Genomic DNA, 22,338 nt, shown 5'->3' with positions numbered 1-22,338 from the left:
GCGCGTCACGTGAGCGGGGCGCGCTTTCCGAGTCGGGGCGGTGCGCGGCGCGGCTCGTGCGCGGTGGCGGTGAGGGGCGAGCGGTGAGCGCGGGCGGGACGGCGGCGGCGGAGGGGGAAAGCCCGGCTCGGGTCCGGCCCCAGAGCCCCAGCGCCGTGCCCGGGGGCCTCTCCCTGTTTCCCGTTCGCGGTCGGGGAAGCGGGGGACCTGTGCGAGCTCGGCTGAGGTGGGGCGTTGGGCGGTCGGTGGGATGGTGAGCTGCGTGGCATCCCATAAGCCACCTTTGGGTGGTGCCCAGCGCCAGGACGAGTACCAATGCTAAGTTAAACTAAACCACAGGAAGCTTCATTTCAGCGTGAATAGGAACGAGGGTGGGAGAGCACTGGAATAGGCTGCCCGGGGAAGTCATGAAGTCACCCTCTCTGGAGATATTGCTAACCCACTTGGAGGCGTTCCTGTGTAACCGGATCCAGGTGACCCTGCCTTGATACGGGATTGGACTCTTCCAACCCTCACTATTCTGTGTGGCAGTCCCTAAATATGGGAGTCTTCAAAGGGAATGTTTACCTCCTCATTCATTCAGCAGTATCGTCAAAGTCTGAGCGCCTGTTGTTCGGTTTTGGCGTTTTTTTAAACCTCTTGCATGTCTACTTGTATATTTTCCAGGTACCATGGAGGAAAAAAAAGAAATGTCAATAGATAGCCTAAGTCATTTGACTGAAGAAAAGCTAGATATTTGCATGAGCAATGGTAGGTGGGGATCATATTGAGTTATTCTCTATGTGGTGTATCCCCTGTTACAGGCTAAGCCAGCTCAGAGCAGTAGACATCCTCTGTCTGCCTTACATCATGCTGTGTACTCACCTCCTTGGATGGGCTGCTGCTGCCCAGAAGCCTCCTGGGGAGCTTGTGGAGCATGGTGCTAAAACTTCTGTATTAGTGATAGATGTCACCAACCTCTCTTCTGTATATGTAATCTGAGCTCCTCCCTTATCCATCAGCTGCTGATTTATTTAGTGTATATATTAACTAATAAGAAAATTACCTTTCTTAATGACTCCTGCTGCTGTTCTGTGGTAACCTGAACGAGGAAAGTACTGATGGATGGGACACCTGCACTGTCACATAGCTCTAGATTACATGTTCTCACTTACTTTGATTGGAGGCTGCTGATAAGCTGCTTTCCATGTTGCTGTTACAGCTGCTTAGAAATTACCATTAAGCTGTTTCACAATATTTGGGCATCTCACAATTATGATCATATTCACAATTGTACCTTAAATTTCTTGGACCTAAAATACGTTTTCCTAAGTTTAACATTTTAAACTTGGTAGCTGAAGCTTTTTGCCAGCTGACATCACTCACCAAATTGCCAAAGCATATGCAATCATTTTCATTGCAAATCCATGCTGTGACAAAATCCTTTTTACAGTTTCAGACCTTCCTCTTCTGACTGATGAAAAGTTTGATTTTGACCTTTCACTCTCTTCAACAAGGTAAGTTATGTAAGTACTGTAGACCCTCCTAAATGGACACGTGCACGGTGCTGGCCTAAATTATTTTTCTTTGTAGTGGAAATGAAGATGAAGTTTTTGTTGGACCTGTGGGACACAAAGAAAGATGTATTGCTGCCAGTATTGAAGCAAAAAAGAGTGTGTCTGCTTTTGATGATAAACTCATGTGGAGCCCACTTCAAGGAGAGAAATTTGTGGAAATTTTCAAAGAAGCTCATTTGTTGGCTCTGCAAATAGAGACTGGAAGCAAGGACAAGGAGACCAAAATAGGCCAATCAGAAGAACAGGAAAACAAGATTGTAGAAACATTTGTGGAGGACTCACAGTCAAAGCTGAAGATACTGAGAAACAAAAACATAGCACTAAGTCCCAGGCCCGTTAAACGGGAGACGTACTGTGTGCAGGATAGCCCAGCATGTCAGCTGCCCCCTTGTTTTCAGAAGGCATCACAGAAACTCGTGTCAGATGGCCAAGTCCATGCTCTTCCTGCTCCTCCTAACAGAAGCCCTGTTAAAAGTTGTGTGTCTCCTACAAAAAATGCCAGTTTACCCCTGACAGAAGAGCAGGAAACCAAGGAAACAAATGCAAAAGCAATTGGCAAACTGCCAATGGCAAAATCATCATCTGCTTCTGGAAAAAGCAATTTGTTGACAATTGACAAGGTAAAGTCAGGTTCTGGGCAATGTTTTCTTCAAGCGAAGTCTGTGTTTTATGAATATTTAATCTGTCTACAATCTTTTATTTTCAAAAGCAAACTTTAATCTCCTGGTGCTCTCTACCTCGTCCTTAGTCAGAAAATGTATATAGAACAAAAGTGAGGCAGGTACTATGGTATAATAACTGATTACTTTGTCTATTATGACAGTGTGGAGCATTTGCAAGTAAATTTCATTTGTGTTCTGGTTTTGTGAATGCTGTAATTCTTGGCTTCTCTTCTAACTGGTTTCTGACACTGCTGTGTTGCTGGTAAAATTACTACACTGTTACACTTCATGTGTAATTTTATACTTAATGTGTAAAAGTGGCTTTATTTAATCCTTGTCAATGGAAATGTATCCTGGGATAGCAAGGAAACAGTTGTGTTAGTGACCTTGTGAGCACAAATCCCAGTCTTTTGATAGAATATCTTTTGGATTTTATTGCTCTACACTTTATAGCTTGGCCTCTGGTATGTATTACAGATTTTACTGAAGATAGGGTAGGGGCTTCTTAAGAACCATCACCTATAGAAATAACAGGACTCTGATATACTGCTGCCTAGGCTGACTCTTTTTATTCTCTAATTCCAAAATTGAGTTCATACTCAATTTTGTGGCAGGAATAAAAATAACTGTTTGCCTCCTAGATCTGATGTTTCTGTATAATAATCCAGATACAGTGGTTTCTCTCTAAGAAAATTCACTTCTTAAAATGTAATCTGTGTTAAGGAGCTCCTCTATAATTCACAAGTAAAAAGTAACAATACCAAGACAATGGCACAATAATGTCTTAAATGTTTTTCTTTTGATTCAGCCTGGTTTAAGGAAGATGACATATCTGAAATGTCCTCCTGTTGCCAGTGGTCTCACAAGGAAGACTACATCATCATCTTCATCATCAGTTTCCAGCATGAACTCAAGTCTTAATTCAAGTTTACCAATTTCTCCTATAGGCAAAAAAGGTAATTGCTCTTACTACAGATTTGTGCCACAAATCAATTTTGAAATAGCTGAGCATCTTCTGGACTTTGGATTTGGAAATGTTTTAATGGTATTCAGTACATTCAAGCACTAAGAAGTATTTTGTATGGAGAATTTTCTAGGCTAGCCCAGTAAATCCCTGTGGACTAGAGGTAAATGTTAGACATCCATGATTTGTAGATTGACTAGATTCATACAAACCTGATGCCTGCATGTGAGCATCTGACACAGCTAGAAAGGAAGGAATTTTCTTTCCTTTATGCATGATCTCCTCTATTAGAGCCAAGAACGTCAGCTTCTGAATGCTCTAAGCTTGTCTGACTGGAATTAAAAGAAAAAACAAAACCCCAAAAGAACTGAAATTTGGAAGGAAATGGGGAGGCATTATTCCATGTTTCTGTAAGCCTAAATAAAGGCTGAGCTTTATTTACTCAAGCAGATGGGAAAAACATCTTTGGGGAGATAACACAGTCAAGAGGCTTGTATTGTGTTGAGACCATGAATTTGATATTTCAGTAAGCCTCAAAGGATCAGGAAAATAGTATCCTAGAAGTACTGACAGATGTCAGGACTACAGTTCTTGTACATCTATCAAAATACCAAATTTGACCAAAGTTTTATTTTGCACCTTCTTTCTGGGAGAATAATAGCATATTATTAAAAGCTTAGTATGAACTATTTTATGCAATAGAACTGTCTAATCAAGATTCATCCTGGTAATGAAAGTAACCTACAGGTTGAAAGTAAGAACTTTACAGAAATCTACTTAAGGGAACAGGGCCAGCCCTGCTGGGAGTAAATGCTGGAAGTGATTTGAATCTGCAAACTGTTCTGGCATTCCTTGAAGAATATTCTTTCATTTGATTGCAGTAATTAAGGAATTTGGTGAGAAAACTATAAAATAAAATTCCTGAAGAATTTGAGGAATAGGAATAAATTCTCAGTAGTTGTATATATTCTCCTTAAACTTGAACTGTTTGAACCTGAATTTAAATGCTGTAAATTGCTGCTTTTCTTTCCTGTGTTAGTATAATTATTCTGCTTAGTCAAAAACTATAAAAGTACAACTTTCTATTTCAGGAAAGTCAAGCCTGCCATCAAAAGCTGGTGTGAATGGCTCTAAGCTTTCATCTGGTACAAGCAGGCTGGCCCTTGTCAGACCTACCACAGTGTCATCTCTGCAGGCTGCCAACACTGAGAAATTCAGGAAGCAAGTGAGATCAGCTAGTACTCCCAAAATACCTGGTGCCATAAGCCTGGCTAAATCTTCATCTTCTGCAGCATCATCTGAGGCTGCAGGCAGTGGGATTCGGAGACCAAGCTCTGTTTCCAGTCTGCAGCAGCTATGTCAGCAGAATAAAGATGGGACTTCAACAAAAGGAAGCCTGTGTCCAATGCCCAAGGCTAGAGTTTTGTCTGCTTCCACAAGTCACACCAAGGCTCCTGTGAAGACTCAGGGTAAGCACGTACTTTGTATGACCTGTCTTCTACTTTGGTTGTTAAAAGCAGATGTTACCTTCAAGGCTTGTTATTTGTTTTGTTACACTTCTGTCCACCTTTGGGAAGGAATTAGTATTTAACTGAAAGATAAATGCTATAAAATAAATCAATATGAATCTGATAGCAACTAACAAAAATTTTCTCTTTAGATGCAACACCAAGCAAGTTGGCACCAAAAGCAGCACCATCTCTTGGATTAACATTTTGTGGCACACCTGGAAGGTAGGGCTTCACTGAAAATTGGGTGCACTGAGGCATCCTTCTTAGCATACAACATGGTTGGGTGTCACAACAGTCTTTTAAAAGTTCTAACCTCATTGTCTAGTGCTTTGAGACCTGCCAAGTTAGACATGTTGATTGGAACTGATTCTCCATGGCCATTCAAATTCAAAACTCCAGTAGAGTGGAATCCAGACACACCTATTGGAACTGATTTAAAACAAATCAAAACCCAAAACTAAACCAAATAACCCTCCCACTCTATTCAGAAGAGGTTTCTTTGCAGTGCTAAATAGACTGAAATAATTAATAAAAGAATTCTGATTGAGTAAAGCCCTTACTGTGCTGTGATTATCAACCTTAAGGTGACTACTGTTTCCTTACTGAGCGAAGGGAAATGGATTTCTGTAGTTTGGTAGAAAAGTGTTATTCATACACTTTCTAGAAGGTATTGGCTAAGGCCTGTTCCCCTTGCAGTGCCATGGCAGTCAGCACTCCTATGAAAGGCTCAGAAGACAAGGCCTTCCAGGGTTTTTGTTTTCCTGAGAGATCTGCCCCCATGACTCCAGCCAGCGTGAAGCGGTCTGGCCTGCCTACACCCGTCCGTCGGATCTCGGGGTTCCCAGCAGTGACTCCCAAAACTGTACCAAGAGTGCCAACTTCTCCACATGCTGCATCTCTTCAGCAGAGCTTCAGCTTTTCTGCCAAAAAGACTTTTACAGCTGGGTAAGACAGAAATTTTCATGTGTGAAATGAGTGTTGTAGGCAAACTGCTTCTTGGTGAACTGTAGTGATGACTCTGGGGTTTCAAGGGCCTCTGCTAAATGTTAGAATAAACCATTTGAGCATACAAAAGCTGTTTAGGCCTAATAAAAACTTAAAACTTGTGACTGGTAAAATGGTATAAGCCATACTGAGGTGAGTCAATATCTAACACTAAAGAATTACAGCTTAAATAGGAAATTATTTGTATTTCTCGGGCAAGGAAAAAATTTAAGACTTATGTCCGATGCTCTGGTGTTTTTCTGCTGTTGCCTTCTGATGAAGGGAGACAGCTGATTAAAATGCATATTACTTTTAACTTTTGTTTTATATTGTTGCCAGTGGTCTGTAAAATGACACTTTTTAAAGCATCAGTCAAAAAGCCAAGGATTTTGTTGACTTGAACTTTATTTTCTGAGCAGTTTTACTTATATTTTAATTTTCTTTTATTTTTTTCTTTTATTTTTTTCTTTTTTTTAATGTAAAAGTAGTGTTGCCTTCTTCATATTATCCACCCAGCATCTTCTGACAAGGGCCATGTATACGTATGCAGGCCTGTTTTATGGCTGATGGAGAGGAACTCTATTAAAATAGGAATAATTCATGATTCAGAAAACTGTGTCATGTTACTTAGGCCAAATGTGTCAAATAGTCTTTTCTCTCAAGGAAACAATTATTCTGTCTACAGTGACTTTATTATACTAATCAGATTACAGCCTCTGGTCCTCCAGCCAGTGTCAGCACCTCCTTTCAGCAGGGGCTGAAGTGGGTTGCTCAGTGATACACAAAATCAATGCCTCTTTGCTCTAAACTGTTCCAAGTTTAGAAAAAACAAAAAAAAAAATACATTGTGTGAAGTTTAGGCTGGATGGAAATGTCAAGTAAGATTAAATTCTTCATAATCCCTTCTTTTTTTTTTGCATGGGTAGGCTATACTTTTTCTGCAGAATAAAGCATTTTGTATTTTGTGGGTAACTAGCATTTATTTGGATAAAAATATGGGAAGCCTTTTGGTCATTAAAGCTTGGGGTAAAAAAGGAGGCAATGAGGTTAGAAATTGGCTTTTCTGTCTTTAGTTAATGCTGATTAAAAACTCGGTTATCTGTGATACTCTTTTCCCTAGTTCTAAACAGAAACAAGAGAGTAAGACACAGACATCTTCAGAGGATGATACGTCTCCTCCAGCTGTGCTACCTCTTGTACTTGACTTCTCACCAGAGAAAACTGCTACAGAAGGAGCAGAAAATGCATTAAAAGAGGCAGAGGTACACAATGAGCTGGCTGAAGTACAAAATGAGCTGGCTGAAGAGAAACAACCTGAGGTAAGAAATGAGTATATTTTCCTACAAAACTACTAAGTAAAGTGCTTGATTTATTTCAAGACAAGGGATAAATAGGGAAACCACTTCAGTATACATGAGGTTAAAATGTGTTAGAATAATGAAATAAGATATTCTGAGTTGGAAGGGACCCATCAGAATCATCAAGTCCAGCTCCCAGCCCTGCACAGGGCACTCCAGGAATCACACTGAACACTTCCTGAATTGTCAGGCTGGTGCTGTGACCACTTCCCTGGGGAGCCTGTTCCAGTGCCCAGCCACCTTCTGAGTAAAATGCCTATTCCTGCTATCCAATCTAAACCTCCCCAACTCAGCCTCATGATGTTTCCTTAAGTCCTGTCACTGATCACGAGTATGAAGAGATTGGTACCTGCCCCTCTGCTTCCCCTTGTGAGGATGTTCAAGACCACAGTGAGGTCTCCCCTCATCTCCTCTTCTCCAGGCTGAACAGACCAAGTGCCCTCAGCTGCTCCTCATAAGGCTCCCCCCAGGCCCATCACCATCCTCACTGCCTTCCTCTGGATGCTCTCTGATAGCTCAGGATCTTTTTTTTACATTGTGGTGCCCAATTGGCTGTAACCATGTGCACCCTCCAGTGCCTGTATTTAGCACTGAACATCATATGCTCAGTATTTCCATTAAGTGTGTTCCCATCTCAGATGTACTGTCAAATACTTGCAGATTGTATATTAAATTTCCACTTTTGGAAGAGTACTGTGAAATCCTTGTAGCTTCAGTTAGAAAAATAGCAATGCAGGGCTATTTGTGTTGCAGCCATAAAGCTCTTTCAGGGATTTAAAAAAACCCTCCAAACCCAAAACACTGCTGTAGCTTAATTCAGTCACCTAAAAGGAGTGTAAATCTGCATACAGTGAGTTAGGATTAAACCCCAAAGTCCATATAGCAGTGAACTTCAGTGCCAAGTAATTATTTCAGTGAACACTTCCCCTCTCTCAAGCATGTAGTGGCTTCATATTGAAAGCTGGCAATCCACAGACATTAAGAAGAAGGGGCTAATTAATTAATTAGAAGGGGCTAATTAATGGATTAATTCCTTGATGTTATTTTATCAGTATGTTCCCTGTTAGCTTACTTGGTGGCATAACTGTGTTTCAGAATTGCTTAGTACATGTATGGGGTAGTTAAACTGGACAAAAGGATAACTAGAGTGTGAAGCTGTAGAGAATGGTTTATATGGCTAAATAACATTGCACATTAATTGTAGTTAAATAATTTCAATATTAAAAGGGTTACTAATCTTCTGTTTTAAATTTAACTATACTTTCAAGTGAAAAACTATTTTATGCCCCAAGGGTTCTCTTTTGCTTTGCCTTACTGCATTTTCCCTGTGATGCTAGCCAGAGAGTAGGAGCTGAGGGTTTTACACTGTGTGCAATGAATCCTGCATGAAAGATACCAAGCTGTAAATTAAGCCTAATCTGTGATTATTAAAGCTGCATAAGCTAAATTGCTTGCCTCAATGTATATGAATGAAACTTGCTGAACAGGGAGAAAACCTGATTTTTTTTAAAGGCTTTACTGCTGGATATTGGAGCAGACAAATCTCTCCCACACACTCCTGAATGTGAATGTAGACCTTTGATTGACCTTTCCAATACTCCTGAAGTGAGTAAGATTACTTCTGCAAAGCCTGTGTTATCTGGGCAGATAAAGGTAAGCTTTATTCACATCATCTGCTGCAAGTTATGTTAGCAGAAAAATGTCAATTGTCTGCAGAGCAGTTCCACAATACTGTAGGAATTATTTAATATTAGCTCAATATGATATACATAATTAGGTGCTCTTAAGAGAATGTCATATTTAAAAACAAACAATGTATTCTGAACTACAGCTCAGTAAGCAGTGTGCAAATAGGAAAAGGAGAAGGATGGAGAAAGAACTTAGGACTTAAAGCAGTTATAGAACAAAACTGTTCTGAAGCAGGAAGTGAATGTTGACTTCAGAGTTGGCATGCTTATTCTTGTTTCACCTTTCTTGCACATTTTCAGTCCTTAGCAGCAGCTCATTTTAGTCAAAAAAGAAGGAATGCCTCTCCTGTTTAGCTCCTCTCCTGAGTTGGAAGATGTGTGCTGTTTGAATCTGCTCTAAATTTTACAAGCATTTTTATGCATTAGTGCCTTGAAGGTAGATGCCTTTAGATCACTGTCAGATGAATGCTGGTAACTATGAGGATGCAGCCTTTGACAGAGGTGTAGTTGGGCTCAGTTGAGTACCAGGCCCTTCAAATTTTGTCAAAAGAGGAATATTGCAGATCTCCGACTTTGGGGGGCACGTTCAGAGGAGTTCAGAAGTGCTGTGTCCTGGCTGGATGGCACTGTCACTACAATATGCATAGTTAGTGAAACTTAGAAAAGGCTTTGAGGTTTTTAAGGTAAGTATGGGCAATAACCACCTTTTGAGAATCTTGTGCTTGGCTAAAAATGAGTGTGTTTTTAAAAACCTGAACACAAAAGCTTGAGTGTGGTGCTTGTATTTGTCTTCTAGATATTACTAGGAACCCTAAACAAGAAAAGTACTTGAGAATAATAGAGATTATAGCTGCCAGTAGCTGTGCACAGCAGTTGACTACAATAGCTAAATGTTTCTGTTTTTCTTTCAGCTAATTGATTTGAGTTCTCCTCTTATCACTCTGAGCCCTGATGTAAACAAAGAAAATCTGGATTCCCCTTTACTGAAGTTCTAAATTTGAACTGAAATGAAGAATTCTTAGCAACTGTGATCTTTGAAGTGGTTTTGGTGTTATTCCTCATTTGTTTAATTTTTTGAAGATGGCTGTAGATTGATGAACTGCATTTACAAAATAGAATTCTAACACTCTTGGATACAATCAGTCTGATAATGGTTTTATTCATGGATGTGCTGCAATGGATGTATTTAAACTATGCTGCTCTAAGGCAAAAAAATTGGAATTGTAATTCCAGTTTCTGAATTGGAAGCCTGCCTCCTTACTTCTTACATTGTCATTTGATTCCTCTGTGTACAACAAAGCTTTAATTTAAAATAAAGGAGTTGTTTACTAAACCTGTATAAAATAGCAACTTTTTATTGCGTGCTTTGGGTAGACTTTTCTAGTGTTTCACTAACAAATGCTAATATGTAGGTAGAAACTACTGGACTTCAGGTTGGTGTAGCAAGTTTGGAAACAAACATTTTAGTATTGAATGCCAGTAGAATAAATCAACAGCAAGGAGAAGATAACAGCTTGTTACTGTTACAAAAAAGAAGCTTGACTAGGCCAATATTCAAGCAGCAATCAATTTATTAATTAATATGGTAAAGTATCAGCAATACAGTGCTGGGTACAGTGGGGGAAGTTTTTCCTCCAACTGCACACTGATAGTTGGGGCTTACAGGTATTTATAGGGGTACTCATAAGCTTTCCCAGCAGTTTCTGTTCCCAATTTTTACTCATCAGCAGTTTCCAGTCCCAATTTTTATGTCACAATTCTATACACTCTTGTGGTTTAGTTTTTTTCAGGATGTACATCCCGAAAGGAGTATCCCAGGTAGTGGTGGTCTGGTTTCTGAAAGAAGGAAGGAGTATTTCATCTGGTGAAGTCCAGTTTCCAGATGTGGGTCCACCTTTTGATTGCAAGGACTATAAATCTCATAACAGTGATGTCCAGCTTCCCTTGGTCAAACCTATTAGTCCTTGAGTTGATGTCCATCTTCTTTTCTCAAGCTGCATGTTTCCTTTTTATATATTCTAAAGCTATAGTTTCAAAAGATCCTTACTACAAGCAATATTCTAAAATTACACTTCAAAAGGTTATTATTGCAAAACTCTTTAAGGCTTACAAGCAGAAAGTTCCTGTCAAAAAGCAACATCCTTAAAGCTTTAAGTCAAATGCTCCTAAATCAACTTCAGACTGATAAAGGTTAATTGCAAATAGGTTCAAAGGCCTTCTTCCATGCTTTATTTTTCTCAGTTGTTATTAGAATTCGCCTTTATAACTGTTCCATGGTCGGTTTGCACACATATTACAATCACAAATACACACATTGCCTGTATGTACCTGACACAAAACACAGCTTTGTATTTCACATTACTGCCAGATGCTTTAGTCGTAGCTGCCCCCAGCTGGGATAAACTGGCTTATTCAGGGAAACGGACATGAAGCAATCAAAGGGAGATGTTTTCCTTTATCTGACTCCGGTGCGGCTCCGGGCAGCGGGAGGGGCCGGGTCGAGCTCATGCGGGTTGCGGGTGGCCCGGCGGGGGCCAGAGGTGTCGCGGCCTCCTCGTCCCGGCGCGCTCCCCGCGGCCCGCCCGGCTCTGCCCCGCTCTGCCCGGCCCGGCCGTGCCCGTGGCGGCGCGCAGGCGCACTGGGGCGGGCGGCAGGGCGGCGGGGCGATGCTGGCGGCCCGGGCGCGCCGCGTGGCCTGCGCCGTGTCCGGCGGCGTGGACAGCGCCGTGGCCGCGCTGCTGCTGCGCCGCCGAGGTGCGGGCCGGGGCCGGGGCCGGGGCCGGGGCCGGGGCCGGGCGGAGGGAGCGGGGGCGGTGGGGCTCGGGCCGTGCTGCGGGGCCCGCGCCTCCCCTCCGGGTCCCCGCGCAGCCCGGTCCGGCCGCCTCCCCGCGCTCGGCCGCCCCTCGGGCCGGTGGAGCGGCCCCAGGCCGGGCAGGGCAGCGCGGAGAGCCGGGCACTGCGGGGGCGGCAGAACGGCCCGAAAGAGCGGGCGGGAGATGGGATTTAGCGGGGCCTGAGGTTGCTGTCAGAGCTTGGATTAGCTATTACCGAGAGCAAAAACCGGCTATGCAGTAACCGTACTGTAAAACGTAGCAAAGGGCTGCTCACGTCTTTGGTAAGATGCAGTTACTAAAGCCATTCTTGAGAAACACTGACTTTATGTCCAGGCTGTAAGAACTTCACTTTCTAAGTCATCTTGCCTTCATTTCATAGGCTACCAGGTGACAGGGGTGTTTATGAAGAACTGGGACCCGCTGGACGAGCAGGGAGCTTGCTCCGTTGACAAAGATTGTGAAGATGCTTACCGGGTGTGCCAGAAGCTTGATATCCCCTTTCACCAGGTTTCCTACGTGAAGGAATACTGGAATGAAGTATTCAGGTAGAAAGACATTTACAATAGCTGCTCCTTCAATATATTGTGGTATATAATATACTTATATATATATGTGGTATTGTGTTACAATGAAAAGGAAGAATGGACAGATAATGAGCAATGGCAATTCATTGCAGTTTTATCAATGCTAAGAGAAAGCCCTGAAGTCTGTTAAATATTGAGGGATTTTTTTTCTCTTTTTTGTATTTAAGGTCAGAATTTATATTTTGCTTTTAATATGTTGTTTTTTTTAGTTAGTAAGAGATTTCTGCTTGTGTGAGTGTTTAGTAATTGCTTTGTTGCAGCTTTTCTTCAGCTGCTGATGTACTGGCTCAACCTTACTGCAACTTGAAAAAAAAAATTATTTAATGGGGTACTGTTATTGTCACTGTGTGTGTAACTTATTCAGTGCATTTTACATAATGTGTGCTGAATCCAGTTTAGCACAAAATGATTGTGACCTAACCTTGCTTCTTTAAATTAGAACAAATCTGAAACTATTCTCTAAAGAGGGTGCTCAGATTTTCTGTGAATTTGTTGCACTTTAGGCAAGGTTCTACATAGGAAAAGCTGAGAGATTTTATGGAAGGTAGGACAAGAAGGGACACGTTGGTATAACAGCATAATTTATCTTTATGTACTGGACAAAAGTACATAAAATTTTTTCCCTGTTCTTCATCATCCCCCTTTAAGTAGTGCTGTTATTACCTTACATGAAACTGAGGAATAACCTGGTCATACTGCATGTTGAAATGACATCAAGCTGAGCACCAAACTTTTGCACAGTTAGTGAAGAAAACAGCAAAACAGCTCTTTTCTGGGAAAGTTCACTCCATTTTTCCCTTTTTGGTGTAAGGGAATGAATAAGTGCTACAAAACTTTTTGGGGTGTGTTAGTAAGTACAGTGTTTCCTAACACTCTGTTACAAGTGTCTTAGTTTGTTTCAGAATCCTTTTTTCTTTCCTGTCATCACTGATCTTAAATTTACTCCTCCTCTGGATCTCTCTTTAATGAGTTACTCACCATAAAGCATCTTTTATCACGAGGACTGTTCCAGGTCTCGTCTTTCCCATGGTTTATGCAAAGCCTGTGTCAGTTCATTCTGTCAGAGACATCCAGTAGACATTGCCTTCATTGCCCCTTCTCTGGCTCTGTGCTTTACCAGAAGCTCTGAATTGCTGTGAGGGTGGCTTTGGGGTGAGTCCTTTGCAGAACTCCTGGGGTACAATAAGAGTCAGGTGTGAGGCAGCTCTGGGTAGACCCAGGTGATTTAATTATTAGTATGAGTTGTTGAATTCAGAACTTTTAAAAGGGAGTTAGAGCTTTATGTTGCTTTATTTTCTATTTTTTAATGTAGTGTCACATGGTAAAGAAGAATGAATTGATTCTGTTTCAGATGAGAAAAGTAAAGCCAAATAATAGGATTGCTGTTGTTCTTTTAAATCCAGTCTGTGCCCTCAGTTCTTCTTGAGTGCAGTGGCTGCTGACAACAACCTGGCAAACAAAATGAGGCAGTGATAAGGCCTTTTGATATCTCAGGGTAGCATTGTATGCTGGTTTAATTTCATTAGTTATTATTTCAGTGTTTTCTAAGTAATTATGCAGCAACACACAACATAACATATGCAGCAACTACAACATAACTTCAAGAAACGTAGAATTTCTAGAAGGGGGAAAAAAAGGGACAGAAAAGTGTCTAAAATTAGGCCCCATGAATGACTGCTTGTGGTGACATTATTGCAGCTGAAGTTACTGTCTGTTCAGCTGAGACTCTCCTGGTGTGTACCACCAAAGTGTCCCACTGAACAAATAAATAGGGTTGTTTAATTCTGAGGGTAAGTAATCCCTGAGAGATGAGTACGATACACGCAGTGGACAGCCCCATCTGTCCAGAGGGAATATTAATTTGATAAAGCAGGGTTACAAGATTGTAAGTGATAATTTGACCCTGTCCTCAGTGCACTTTGTAGAAAATCTTCCAAACATTGTTTTTTTGCACAGCAAAATCTAATGGATATTTTATTTCTGACATAAAATGTTTATGGTGACTGAGTCTTCTCTGGGACTGAGATTCAGCTTCCCATATTTGAACACTGTCCAATTTCTGATGGTATGATGTATGTTAATGATTCTGATTTAAGTCTTTATTTTACAGTGACCTCTTAAAAGAGTATGAATTGGGAAGGACACCTAATCCTGATATTTTGTGTAACAAGCACATCAAATTCAACTACTTCCTGCATTATGCTATGGATAACCTTGGTAAGGCATTTTCAAGTGTGTCAGTACAGAGTGTGTGCCATGGAAATGCTTAAAGGAAACAAACTCTTTAAAAGGTGGGGAAATACATGACTTCATGTGCATGCCTAACTCATATCTCTGTAGGAGTCTGTCAGTCATTGCAAAGTATTTGGTTTTAAGGTTGCTTTTGCATAAAGAATCATAGAATGGCTCAGGTTGGGAGGGACCTTTAAAGGTCATCTAGTCAGCTCCCCTGCCCTGGGCAGGGACATCTTCCACTGGATTAGGTTGCTCATATGCAGGAACAGATTTATTTCAGGGACATGCATTGACCTGACCATTAAGTTTTACATTCTTAGGTGGTCCTTAAAGTACAAAAGCACAAGTGCTGGCATGCTGGTGAATAGTTTGCATTATTTAAATAGCAGGAGTATGATTATTGTCAGCATAAGACTTCTCTTTAGGTTTTCTTCTTTCATTGCTTTCTGCTTGTTTTACTGTGTGTTTGCAATTGTGTTTTGAACTGTGATTTTCAAGTTTGTGCCTTTATGTTCTGTCTTTCCTTATAGGAGCAGATGCAATTGCTACTGGGCATTATGCCAGGACCTCACTGGAGGATGAGGAAGTGTTTCAACAGAAACATACTAAAAGACCACAGAAGCTTTTCAGAAACCGTTTTGAAGTTAGAAATAGTAAGTTGTGTCTTCATTTCGTGTTTTGTCCTACATATTAAAGAGAAATGTAAACTGTATTTGGTACATACATACAGAATCAGGGATGTTTGTGACCTTACACACAATGGTTACCAATTAAACCTCAGCCTTTGTAGATGATTGTTTGTGCTAAACAAGGGTGTTTATATTACTGAAAATGACCCTGGCTTGTCAAGCATTACATTTTCTTGTTTTAAGAGTCAGATGAATGTCTGATACATGGTGAGAAGCATGCTATACCCAAAGGGAAAAAAACTTGTAAACTAAAGCTGTGCAAAGCTGCCACAGTGATGATTTTACATTAGAGATTCCCTGCTTTCATTTGTCCACCCCTGGACTTAAAGGGGTTCACTTCTTTCTTTGTTTTAATTTTACTTCTGGAAAGTTGAAGTGGCCCCAGCTGGACCTATGGTCTGTACACGTGCCAGACTGTGGTTTGCAGATCTTGTGTGCTGTGTTGGGCTTCCTTGCCCCATGACTGAGATTTTGTATCACCAGTTGTAACTGAACTATTGGCCTCCAGTTTGTGTTTGAGTCAAGAAACACATAAATAGTGTTTGTAAAACAGCAGAGCTATTAATTTTAAAGAGAGGGGACAGAACATGATTGAAAAACTGTACCAATTCTATTTCATCTGGGTAATCAGGAGATTTCATCTATTGTAAAGAAAAAGGTGAGACTCTCATCTCTGGGCATTGGTAATAACTCCACTGATTGTTCAAATCATTGATTTCTAGTAGGGTGATTTCAGAGCAAAACAGTGTTTTTCTGAAGAGCAGTACATTCCAAGGTATTTGAATCTTCATTCTCTGTTTCACAGGAAATGTGAAAGTTGTTTCTGTTTTTTTCTATTGTCAATGTCCTTGCCAGGGATACATGCACTATTGAAATAGATGAGGCAGGGTAAGTCTCTTTGTGGGATTCTGCATTGTACAAAATCTTCTTGATCTTTTTAGTGATAAGAAAATATCCAAGTGTTTTTATTAACATGTATTTGAAAATAATAAATCAGAAATGTTGATTATCAAACAAAATCAATTTGAGCTAGTAATAGTAGTTATGTTGAGATGCCTTATGTGTTTCACTTTGCAGCTGTGAAACTCCTTCAAGGGGCTGACCTCTTTAAGGACCAGACCTTCTTTCTAAGTCAGATTTCACAGGATGCTTTGAAGAAAACCATCTTCCCTTTAGGGGATTTAACAAAAACTTTTGTAAAGAAGATAGCAGCAGAACATGACCTTCACCATGTGCTAAAGAAAAAAGAGGCATGGTAACACTTAACACTTTTATTTGTATTTCTCTCTAAAACAACTTTCTTGAACTTTTTGAACTTTAACCTCGGACAACCCATCCATTTCTGATGAAAAAGAATAATGTAATGGGTTGGGAAGCATTTTTCATAGCTGGCTACTTCCTTAAAAGTACTTTAAGAGCTTGTGGTTAGTTGTGTATTTTAGCTTGCAGGTATTTTGTCTGCTGTTGTATCTCAGAAGAATGAAGGTGAAGGTGAATGTATAGGGTGCTATGAGCCTAAAGGAAAACATCCTCTGTCACAGCAAGGGAGAAGCTTTTTTTATTCTCCATAGCTTTTAAGAGCTTCTTCACTTAAAATTATTTCTCAATATGTCTTTAGAAATTGGATCATACTGTTTGTCTACATTTACTCTTTAAAAAAAAAAGAGTTATGTTTCTCTGAGAGCTAAGACTTCATGAGTTGATCTTAAAAGCTGTAATGCGGGCAGTGATTATGTTGCTGATGCTGCCTTGATTGCTTTTCATGTTTATTATTCAGCCTCAGTAAATGAGTGAGTGAAGAATGTCAGCAGTAACTGGAAGGAAGAGAAAAGCCTGTTTGGTTCTGAAAGTGTTTTTTTTCAAGAGCTGGACCATCATTGTATCATTTTGTTACTTTTGTACTTTAATGTGAAAGAGACATCTGTTTTAAAATACATACAACCTAGTCACCAAGGTTAATGTATTTATTGAACAGATGTTATATTTCCTATTATTCCTCTTACTTCTTACAGCTCTCACTGATTCTGTATAGAATGTTTGCCTGTGTTGCAGAAGATGTTGTGGATTTGTTTATAAGATGCCTGGGGTAGTTTGGGATACACGGGAGGGGGAAAAAATCTTGGACAAATTATTAATAGATATTATTTCAAATATTTTTCTCTGCTTTTGTGTATTCAACTCCGTATTTCTTTTTCAGAGTATGGGGGTCTGTTTCATTGGTGAAAGAAACTTTGAAAATTTCCTTCTTGAGGTAAGCAACACTAAATCTCTTGACAATCTTTGTTTTGTTCTGGTGTTCAGTTTTTAAAAGACTGTCTATAGAAAAATCTCAAGCAGCTTGTGACCCACTGTAAGTAGCAGTGTCCCACCTCCCTTTGCAGCCACAAGCCTAGTTAAAAACTGACACCCACAGCCTGTTGGAAGCATCTTGCCCCTCCACCAGCTGTCACTCATTTCCTGGAGCACAAGAAGTGAACTGCACTCCTGTGCCTGCCGGGCTCTGACAAATGGTTGGAATGTGAGAGGGACCAAGTGCTGGGTCCTGCTGCTCCTGACATATGTGAGGGTAGGGGAAGTGAAGCCTGGAATTGCTGCTCATAGGGACTGCCCTTCCTGCGTGTCTCTGAGAGCAGCATCAAGGAGTCAGTAAGCTGCTTGGGCAGAGTTTGCTTCTTGAGGAGTTGTTTTTCAGCTTTGAGAGAATGTAGTGACAGAATCTGAAATATGCTATGAGGTTTTCTTGGGCTGTCTTGTGACTTACCTCTTCCTCTTTGTTAGTATTTGGAACCTCAACCTGGTAACTTTGTTTCCATTGAAGATAAGAAGGTGATGGGAAGACACAAAGGTAATTGGCTAACCCACCTTAATAACTTAATTTTAGATAAATGGAACAATACCACTTCTATTTGGAGGGACAAATTTTGGGAAATCCCAAAGGAGCCTACAGGTTTTTACTCATTTTGTTAAACCATGGAAAATTTGCTATATACAACAGTGGAGCCTTGATCTACAACTGATTCTTGGATATTTGTTCCATATTGCAAGAAAGCAAATAATTATTAGGGTTACTCTTTTGATACTGAGTTTTTGTTATTTTAATACCAAGAGACCATTGTTCACTTAATCCCTTCAAAGTGAATGTGCTTCAGTTCCATATTCTTTAGTACCCAAATTTTGCAGAAGAATATGCACCTCAGGGGTGCACAGGAGGACCTCATCAAACATGGACACCTTAACTTTTCCTTTTCTCCTGTTTGTTCTTCCTTTGCTGTCCTCAATTCAAGCTGCCAGAACTGAGTTCTTCTCCCCAGTAATTTATGATAACAGGATGTTATACAGGTACATAAAAGTGAGGGAGACTTGTGAGACTGAATGGTAGATAACCCACAAATTGAAACTGAAATAAATAAAGTTGTAATCTTTAGTTTGCATTTCAGGTACAGATGAAATTTCAAGTAAATGTTAGTTTAGTTTGTGGCTGGCCCTCTTCTCTAAGACAGCTTGGTTTGTTATTCTTTGTTTGGTGGTAAAGTTTTGGGGAAATGATTTTAATGTGTCATTCTGAGAGAAAAAGATGAAAAGTTGCTAGCAGCATTCCATTTTCATATTTCTTTAGGTTGGTTCCTCTTCACAATAGGCCAGAGGGCTCGGCTGGCAGGGCTCAAGGATGCTTGGTTTGTTGTAGACAAAGATGTCAGCACTGGAGATGTCTTTGTGGTGAGTTAATTAACACTGGCTTTGCAAATGATTAATGCATGCATTTTGTGACTGCTGCTGTATGGAACATGGCCTAACTTGGGCAGAATTCTTGGCTTTCCTTTGGGGAAAACAAGAACCAGCTAGCCTAGCATCAGCAGATGTGAAACATCTTTTCCAAACAGGCTTTTCATGAGCACCAAATTGTTTTAGATTTTGGCATAGAGCTTTTCAAAGCAAAGGGCAAATACTGAAAAGAATCAGCCAATCTCTGAACTCTCATTTTCTACTCTAACGCATGAGGGTTTTATCTTAGTTATTATGGTGTGGTTTATAAAATGTCTATTACCTTGGTTTGTGATATATTGCTGCTTTGTTTTTCTAGTCAAAGAACGAGGAGTCAGTGACACAGTTTTATAATTTTGAAAACTGAGGGAGAACATATATGATAAATAATAAATAATTGGTATGTTAATGGCTAATCATATGAGGTGATGCAGAGTTCTGCAGCTTGCTAGCATTGATAATGTTGCTTCCTGTTCATGCAGTTGTTATGCTTCCTGGATACTGATGTGATTATAATGAGGTGTTCTGCTGCTTGTTGATGTGCTAGTGCAGGGGACCATAATCAAATGAGAATTGAGATGAAACAGACAGGAGCACTAAGAAAAATTTTAACTGCAGCAAGTTTGTGAAAGGCAAAGCCTTTGCTGGGGAGGTGTTCATTTGGGAAATTGGAGAAGAGGGAGGCAGCATCTTGTTGAGACAGGATAAAGTTCAGATTTCTGAACTCAGCCTGAAGAAGGCAGAAATGCAATTGGAGGGAAGAGCATACAAGAAGAGAGACTGACTCTGAGGAGCAGGAGACTGACAAATAATTCAGGCTTGCTTTAGCCTAATTTAAGTGCTGATAAGTGTTTGCTTTCTTGCTCATGTTGCCTTCACTTTGCTATGGCTGGATGCTTATTCTGCTTCACTTTCCAAGTCACATGCTCTTTGGCAGAACCATCAGTAATAAATAAATAAATGAATGAATGTGTTTTAAGGCACCATCACGAGATCACCCCGCCCTGTACAGAGACCTGCTGCGGACAAACCGCGTGCACTGGATCGCAGAGGAGCCGCCGGCAGAGCTGGTCAGGGAGAAGATGATGGAATGTCATTTCAGATTTCGGCACCAGATGGCACTGGGTAGGCAAACCTTCTTTTCCTTTTGTCTTAGTCTGTGAAACTCTGGTAGTGTGTTTGTGTAGTTCTGCAGCAATAGTGGATTGGCTTTGGCTTGGCCTTCCTGTTTCTGCAGTGTCTCACAAAACAATTCTGTACAGTAGTATCATTACTTAGATCTGTTTAGCCTTGGTTTTCCTTCTTTAATGTAAACATAATGGTTAACTGTCAAGTGTTTGATCATTTTCTGCTCTAGTGCCTTGTGTCCTGACTCTAAACCAAGATGGGAGTGTGTGGGTAACACTAGTGAAGCCAGCAAGAGCTATCACACCTGGACAGGTGAGTTATTAGAAGTACTTTTCCTTCCATTTTTGTGCCTTACCTTATCTGGCTAATAAATCAGAGTACCTTTTTTATTAGCTGGAGCAAAGTAATTAATTTATTTGCATGTGAGTGGTTAGCTCTATTTTGACTGTTTATCAGCTGTTTTAAGGGAGATTGTTTCTAGTTTCAAAGGATCTGTTGTTATCGGTATAGCCTAAGATGCTTACAAGTTTTAGAAATACATAGAAGCATCCCTGGTAATCAGTTGTATATGCAGAAATTGAAGCTGTTGTTCTTTGCAAGAAATAGATTTTGAAAGGCATTAGTTTGGTAATTGCCTGCTTAATATGGGTTCAGTGTTCAAACCTGTGTAGTGAGACTCTGTCTGGTGAATTCAGTTGTCCCAGACAGAGCTGAGAGGAGGTGCTGTCCCTAAAAGGGATGCCTTTAACACTGTCAATATAGAGATCCTCCATCACATTCCAGCACCCTGGCTCTCAAGCATTCCCTGCATCCCTTCTCCCAGCATACATTCCACCCACCCTCCCCAATACTTGGGGGCCTGTGGAACATATCAGGAGGGAAATCACCTGAGAAGAATCCAGGCAGAGCTTGTGGGAGGCATGAGAATCCCCCGAGTGCCAGGAGCTGCTGAGCCTGTAGCCAGGCTCTTACTGCCAGGGAGTGAGACAGGGCAGGAGGGCTGGGCTCCCCTCTCCTGCAGGAACCTGCTGAGCACATCAGGGAGCTCCAGGTACCTCCTTGGGCTGCTGCCATAGTCCTTAGCCCCCTTCATGTTTTACCAAGTGCCACCACAGTTTTTTGGGGAAAAATAAAGTGAAGGCACAGATGATGTTACATATGTCATCTTTGAAATGGAAACTTTCCAGCACAATCCACTCTGCCTCAGTGACTGAAGAGTTTTGAGATAGCCTTGTAGAATTTCATGATGAAATTTCCACCAACATGTTTATAAATTTACACTCGTGAGCCTACAAATCCTCTGTAATTGGGGGATTTTTGTTTGTTTCAGGGTTTTTTTTTAAGATTTAGACAGAACAGATAAAAATTGCTCACTGTCCAGCAGGTCTTGCACAGCCTGAAGTTGCTCACTGTGGTTTTTGCAGCTGCTAAAAAGACTCTCCCTGTGTTTATCTCCTAGTTTGCTGTGTTCTACAAGGGAGATGAGTGCCTGGGCAGTGGGAAGATCCTGAGGATGGGCCCATCAGTGTATACCTTGCAACAGGGCAAAAACCGAGAGGAGAGCCCCAAGAAGGAGGAGATTGACAAAATAGAACCAGCAACATGACACCTGGGATTGTCTATTGAAGGACTTTGGAGATTTTGCTGCCTGAGAACAATAAAAACTATAATAAATGTGGTTCATAAGGCCAGTTAAGCAGAGAGTCCCAGCTCTTGACTGTTAGCACTGAAGGAGTTGAAAGCTAAAGCCAGTTTGGTGCAATTCTGCTGGACTGTATGGTGCTGTTTATATTAATATGTATCAAGGGATGTCCTAAGGTGTTCTGTAATAGCAGTAACACATACAGGAATTTTAACACAAAAATCATGGCTGAAATAATAAATCTATCTCTCCTGTGTAAGTGAAATGCTTTCTTTTCCCTTACTTAAAGGTACCTATCCTTAGTAAAGTACTTATGTTATTTTACACTAGGTGTATGTTTGTTCTTTGAACTCTAGAAGAGGAATGGATGATGTTTAAATTCAGCATTTGGAAAGAACTCCAGGCAACAGATACTTATTTTTCATTTTCCATAGTTTTACAAAAAATGCTTTGGATTCTTCAGCTGTATTAAGTAGTTGCTTCAGATGTTTACATAAAACAGAGTTACAAATCTTAGGGGCTTAACAGTCTTGAATGCTAAATGTTTTCACACAACTTACTGGTTTTCTGTTAACTGCTGAGGTCTGAGGCTGTTTGGTTTGTCTCCTCAAGAGGAGAATGCATTGTTGTGCTTGAGAAAAATGCAAATTCACAGGGATTTCCTTATTGTGGATCAAGCTTAATATAGACCTGATAATGCTTGGATCTTGCCATGTCTCAAAACTGAGTGCTCTTAGGAAG

General features: G+C 40.7%; 2 protein-coding genes across 3 annotated transcripts; both read left to right on the top strand.

The window, feature by feature from the left end:
* The first annotated feature begins 21 nt into the window (after positions 1-21).
* On the top strand, positions 22-10,054 carry GTSE1 (G2 and S-phase expressed 1). Its single transcript, XM_063155460.1, has 11 exons — positions 22-83; positions 667-750; positions 1,433-1,496; positions 1,573-2,176; positions 3,027-3,174; positions 4,274-4,651; positions 4,843-4,915; positions 5,390-5,638; positions 6,798-6,996; positions 8,548-8,688; positions 9,635-10,054. The coding sequence occupies exons 2-11, from the start codon at positions 672-674 to the stop codon at positions 9,716-9,718; spliced, it is 2,019 nt and encodes a 672-aa protein (XP_063011530.1). The 5' UTR covers positions 22-83; positions 667-671; the 3' UTR covers positions 9,719-10,054.
* A 1,128-nt stretch (positions 10,055-11,182) lies between these two features.
* Positions 11,183-21,921, top strand: TRMU (tRNA mitochondrial 2-thiouridylase). Of its 2 annotated transcripts, none has more exons than XM_063155459.1 (11): positions 11,183-11,191; positions 11,937-12,102; positions 14,252-14,358; positions 14,907-15,029; positions 16,143-16,315; positions 17,263-17,316; positions 17,844-17,910; positions 18,682-18,782; positions 19,808-19,952; positions 20,185-20,267; positions 21,415-21,921. In XM_063155459.1, exons 2-11 carry the CDS (start codon positions 11,960-11,962, stop codon positions 21,559-21,561), a joined length of 1,143 nt encoding a protein of 380 aa, XP_063011529.1. In that variant the 5' UTR covers positions 11,183-11,191; positions 11,937-11,959; the 3' UTR covers positions 21,562-21,921. The 2 variants fall into 2 exon arrangements, with proteins under 2 accessions (XP_063011529.1, XP_063011528.1); XM_063155458.1 differs by lacking the exon at positions 11,183-11,191 and adding an exon at positions 11,390-11,477.
* The last annotated feature ends 417 nt before the right edge of the window (positions 21,922-22,338 follow it).

The sequence above is a fragment of the Melospiza melodia genome, chromosome 4 (assembly GCF_035770615.1).
Source record: "Melospiza melodia melodia isolate bMelMel2 chromosome 4, bMelMel2.pri, whole genome shotgun sequence".
Taxonomy (NCBI): domain Eukaryota; kingdom Metazoa; phylum Chordata; class Aves; order Passeriformes; family Passerellidae; genus Melospiza; species Melospiza melodia.
The sequence above is the reverse complement of the archived record's forward strand: the minus strand, read 5'-3'. Positions and strand labels throughout refer to the sequence as shown.

Excerpts from the sequence above, each read along its gene's own strand:
- GTSE1 (XM_063155460.1), top strand. The coding sequence starts at position 672 with ATGGAGGAAAAAAAAGAAATGTCAATAGATAGCCTAAGTCATTTGACT. Across the intron at positions 751-1,432 it reads AGATATTTGCATGAGCAATG|TTTCAGACCTTCCTCTTCTG; the intron begins GTAGGTGGGGAT and ends TCCTTTTTACAG. Across the intron at positions 5,639-6,797 it reads AAAAAGACTTTTACAGCTGG|TTCTAAACAGAAACAAGAGA; the intron begins GTAAGACAGAAA and ends TCTTTTCCCTAG.
- TRMU (XM_063155458.1), top strand. The coding sequence starts at position 11,390 with ATGCTGGCGGCCCGGGCGCGCCGCGTGGCCTGCGCCGTGTCCGGCGGC. Across the intron at positions 14,359-14,906 it reads TTATGCTATGGATAACCTTG|GAGCAGATGCAATTGCTACT; the intron begins GTAAGGCATTTT and ends CTTTCCTTATAG. Across the intron at positions 17,911-18,681 it reads GGTGATGGGAAGACACAAAG|GTTGGTTCCTCTTCACAATA; the intron begins GTAATTGGCTAA and ends ATATTTCTTTAG.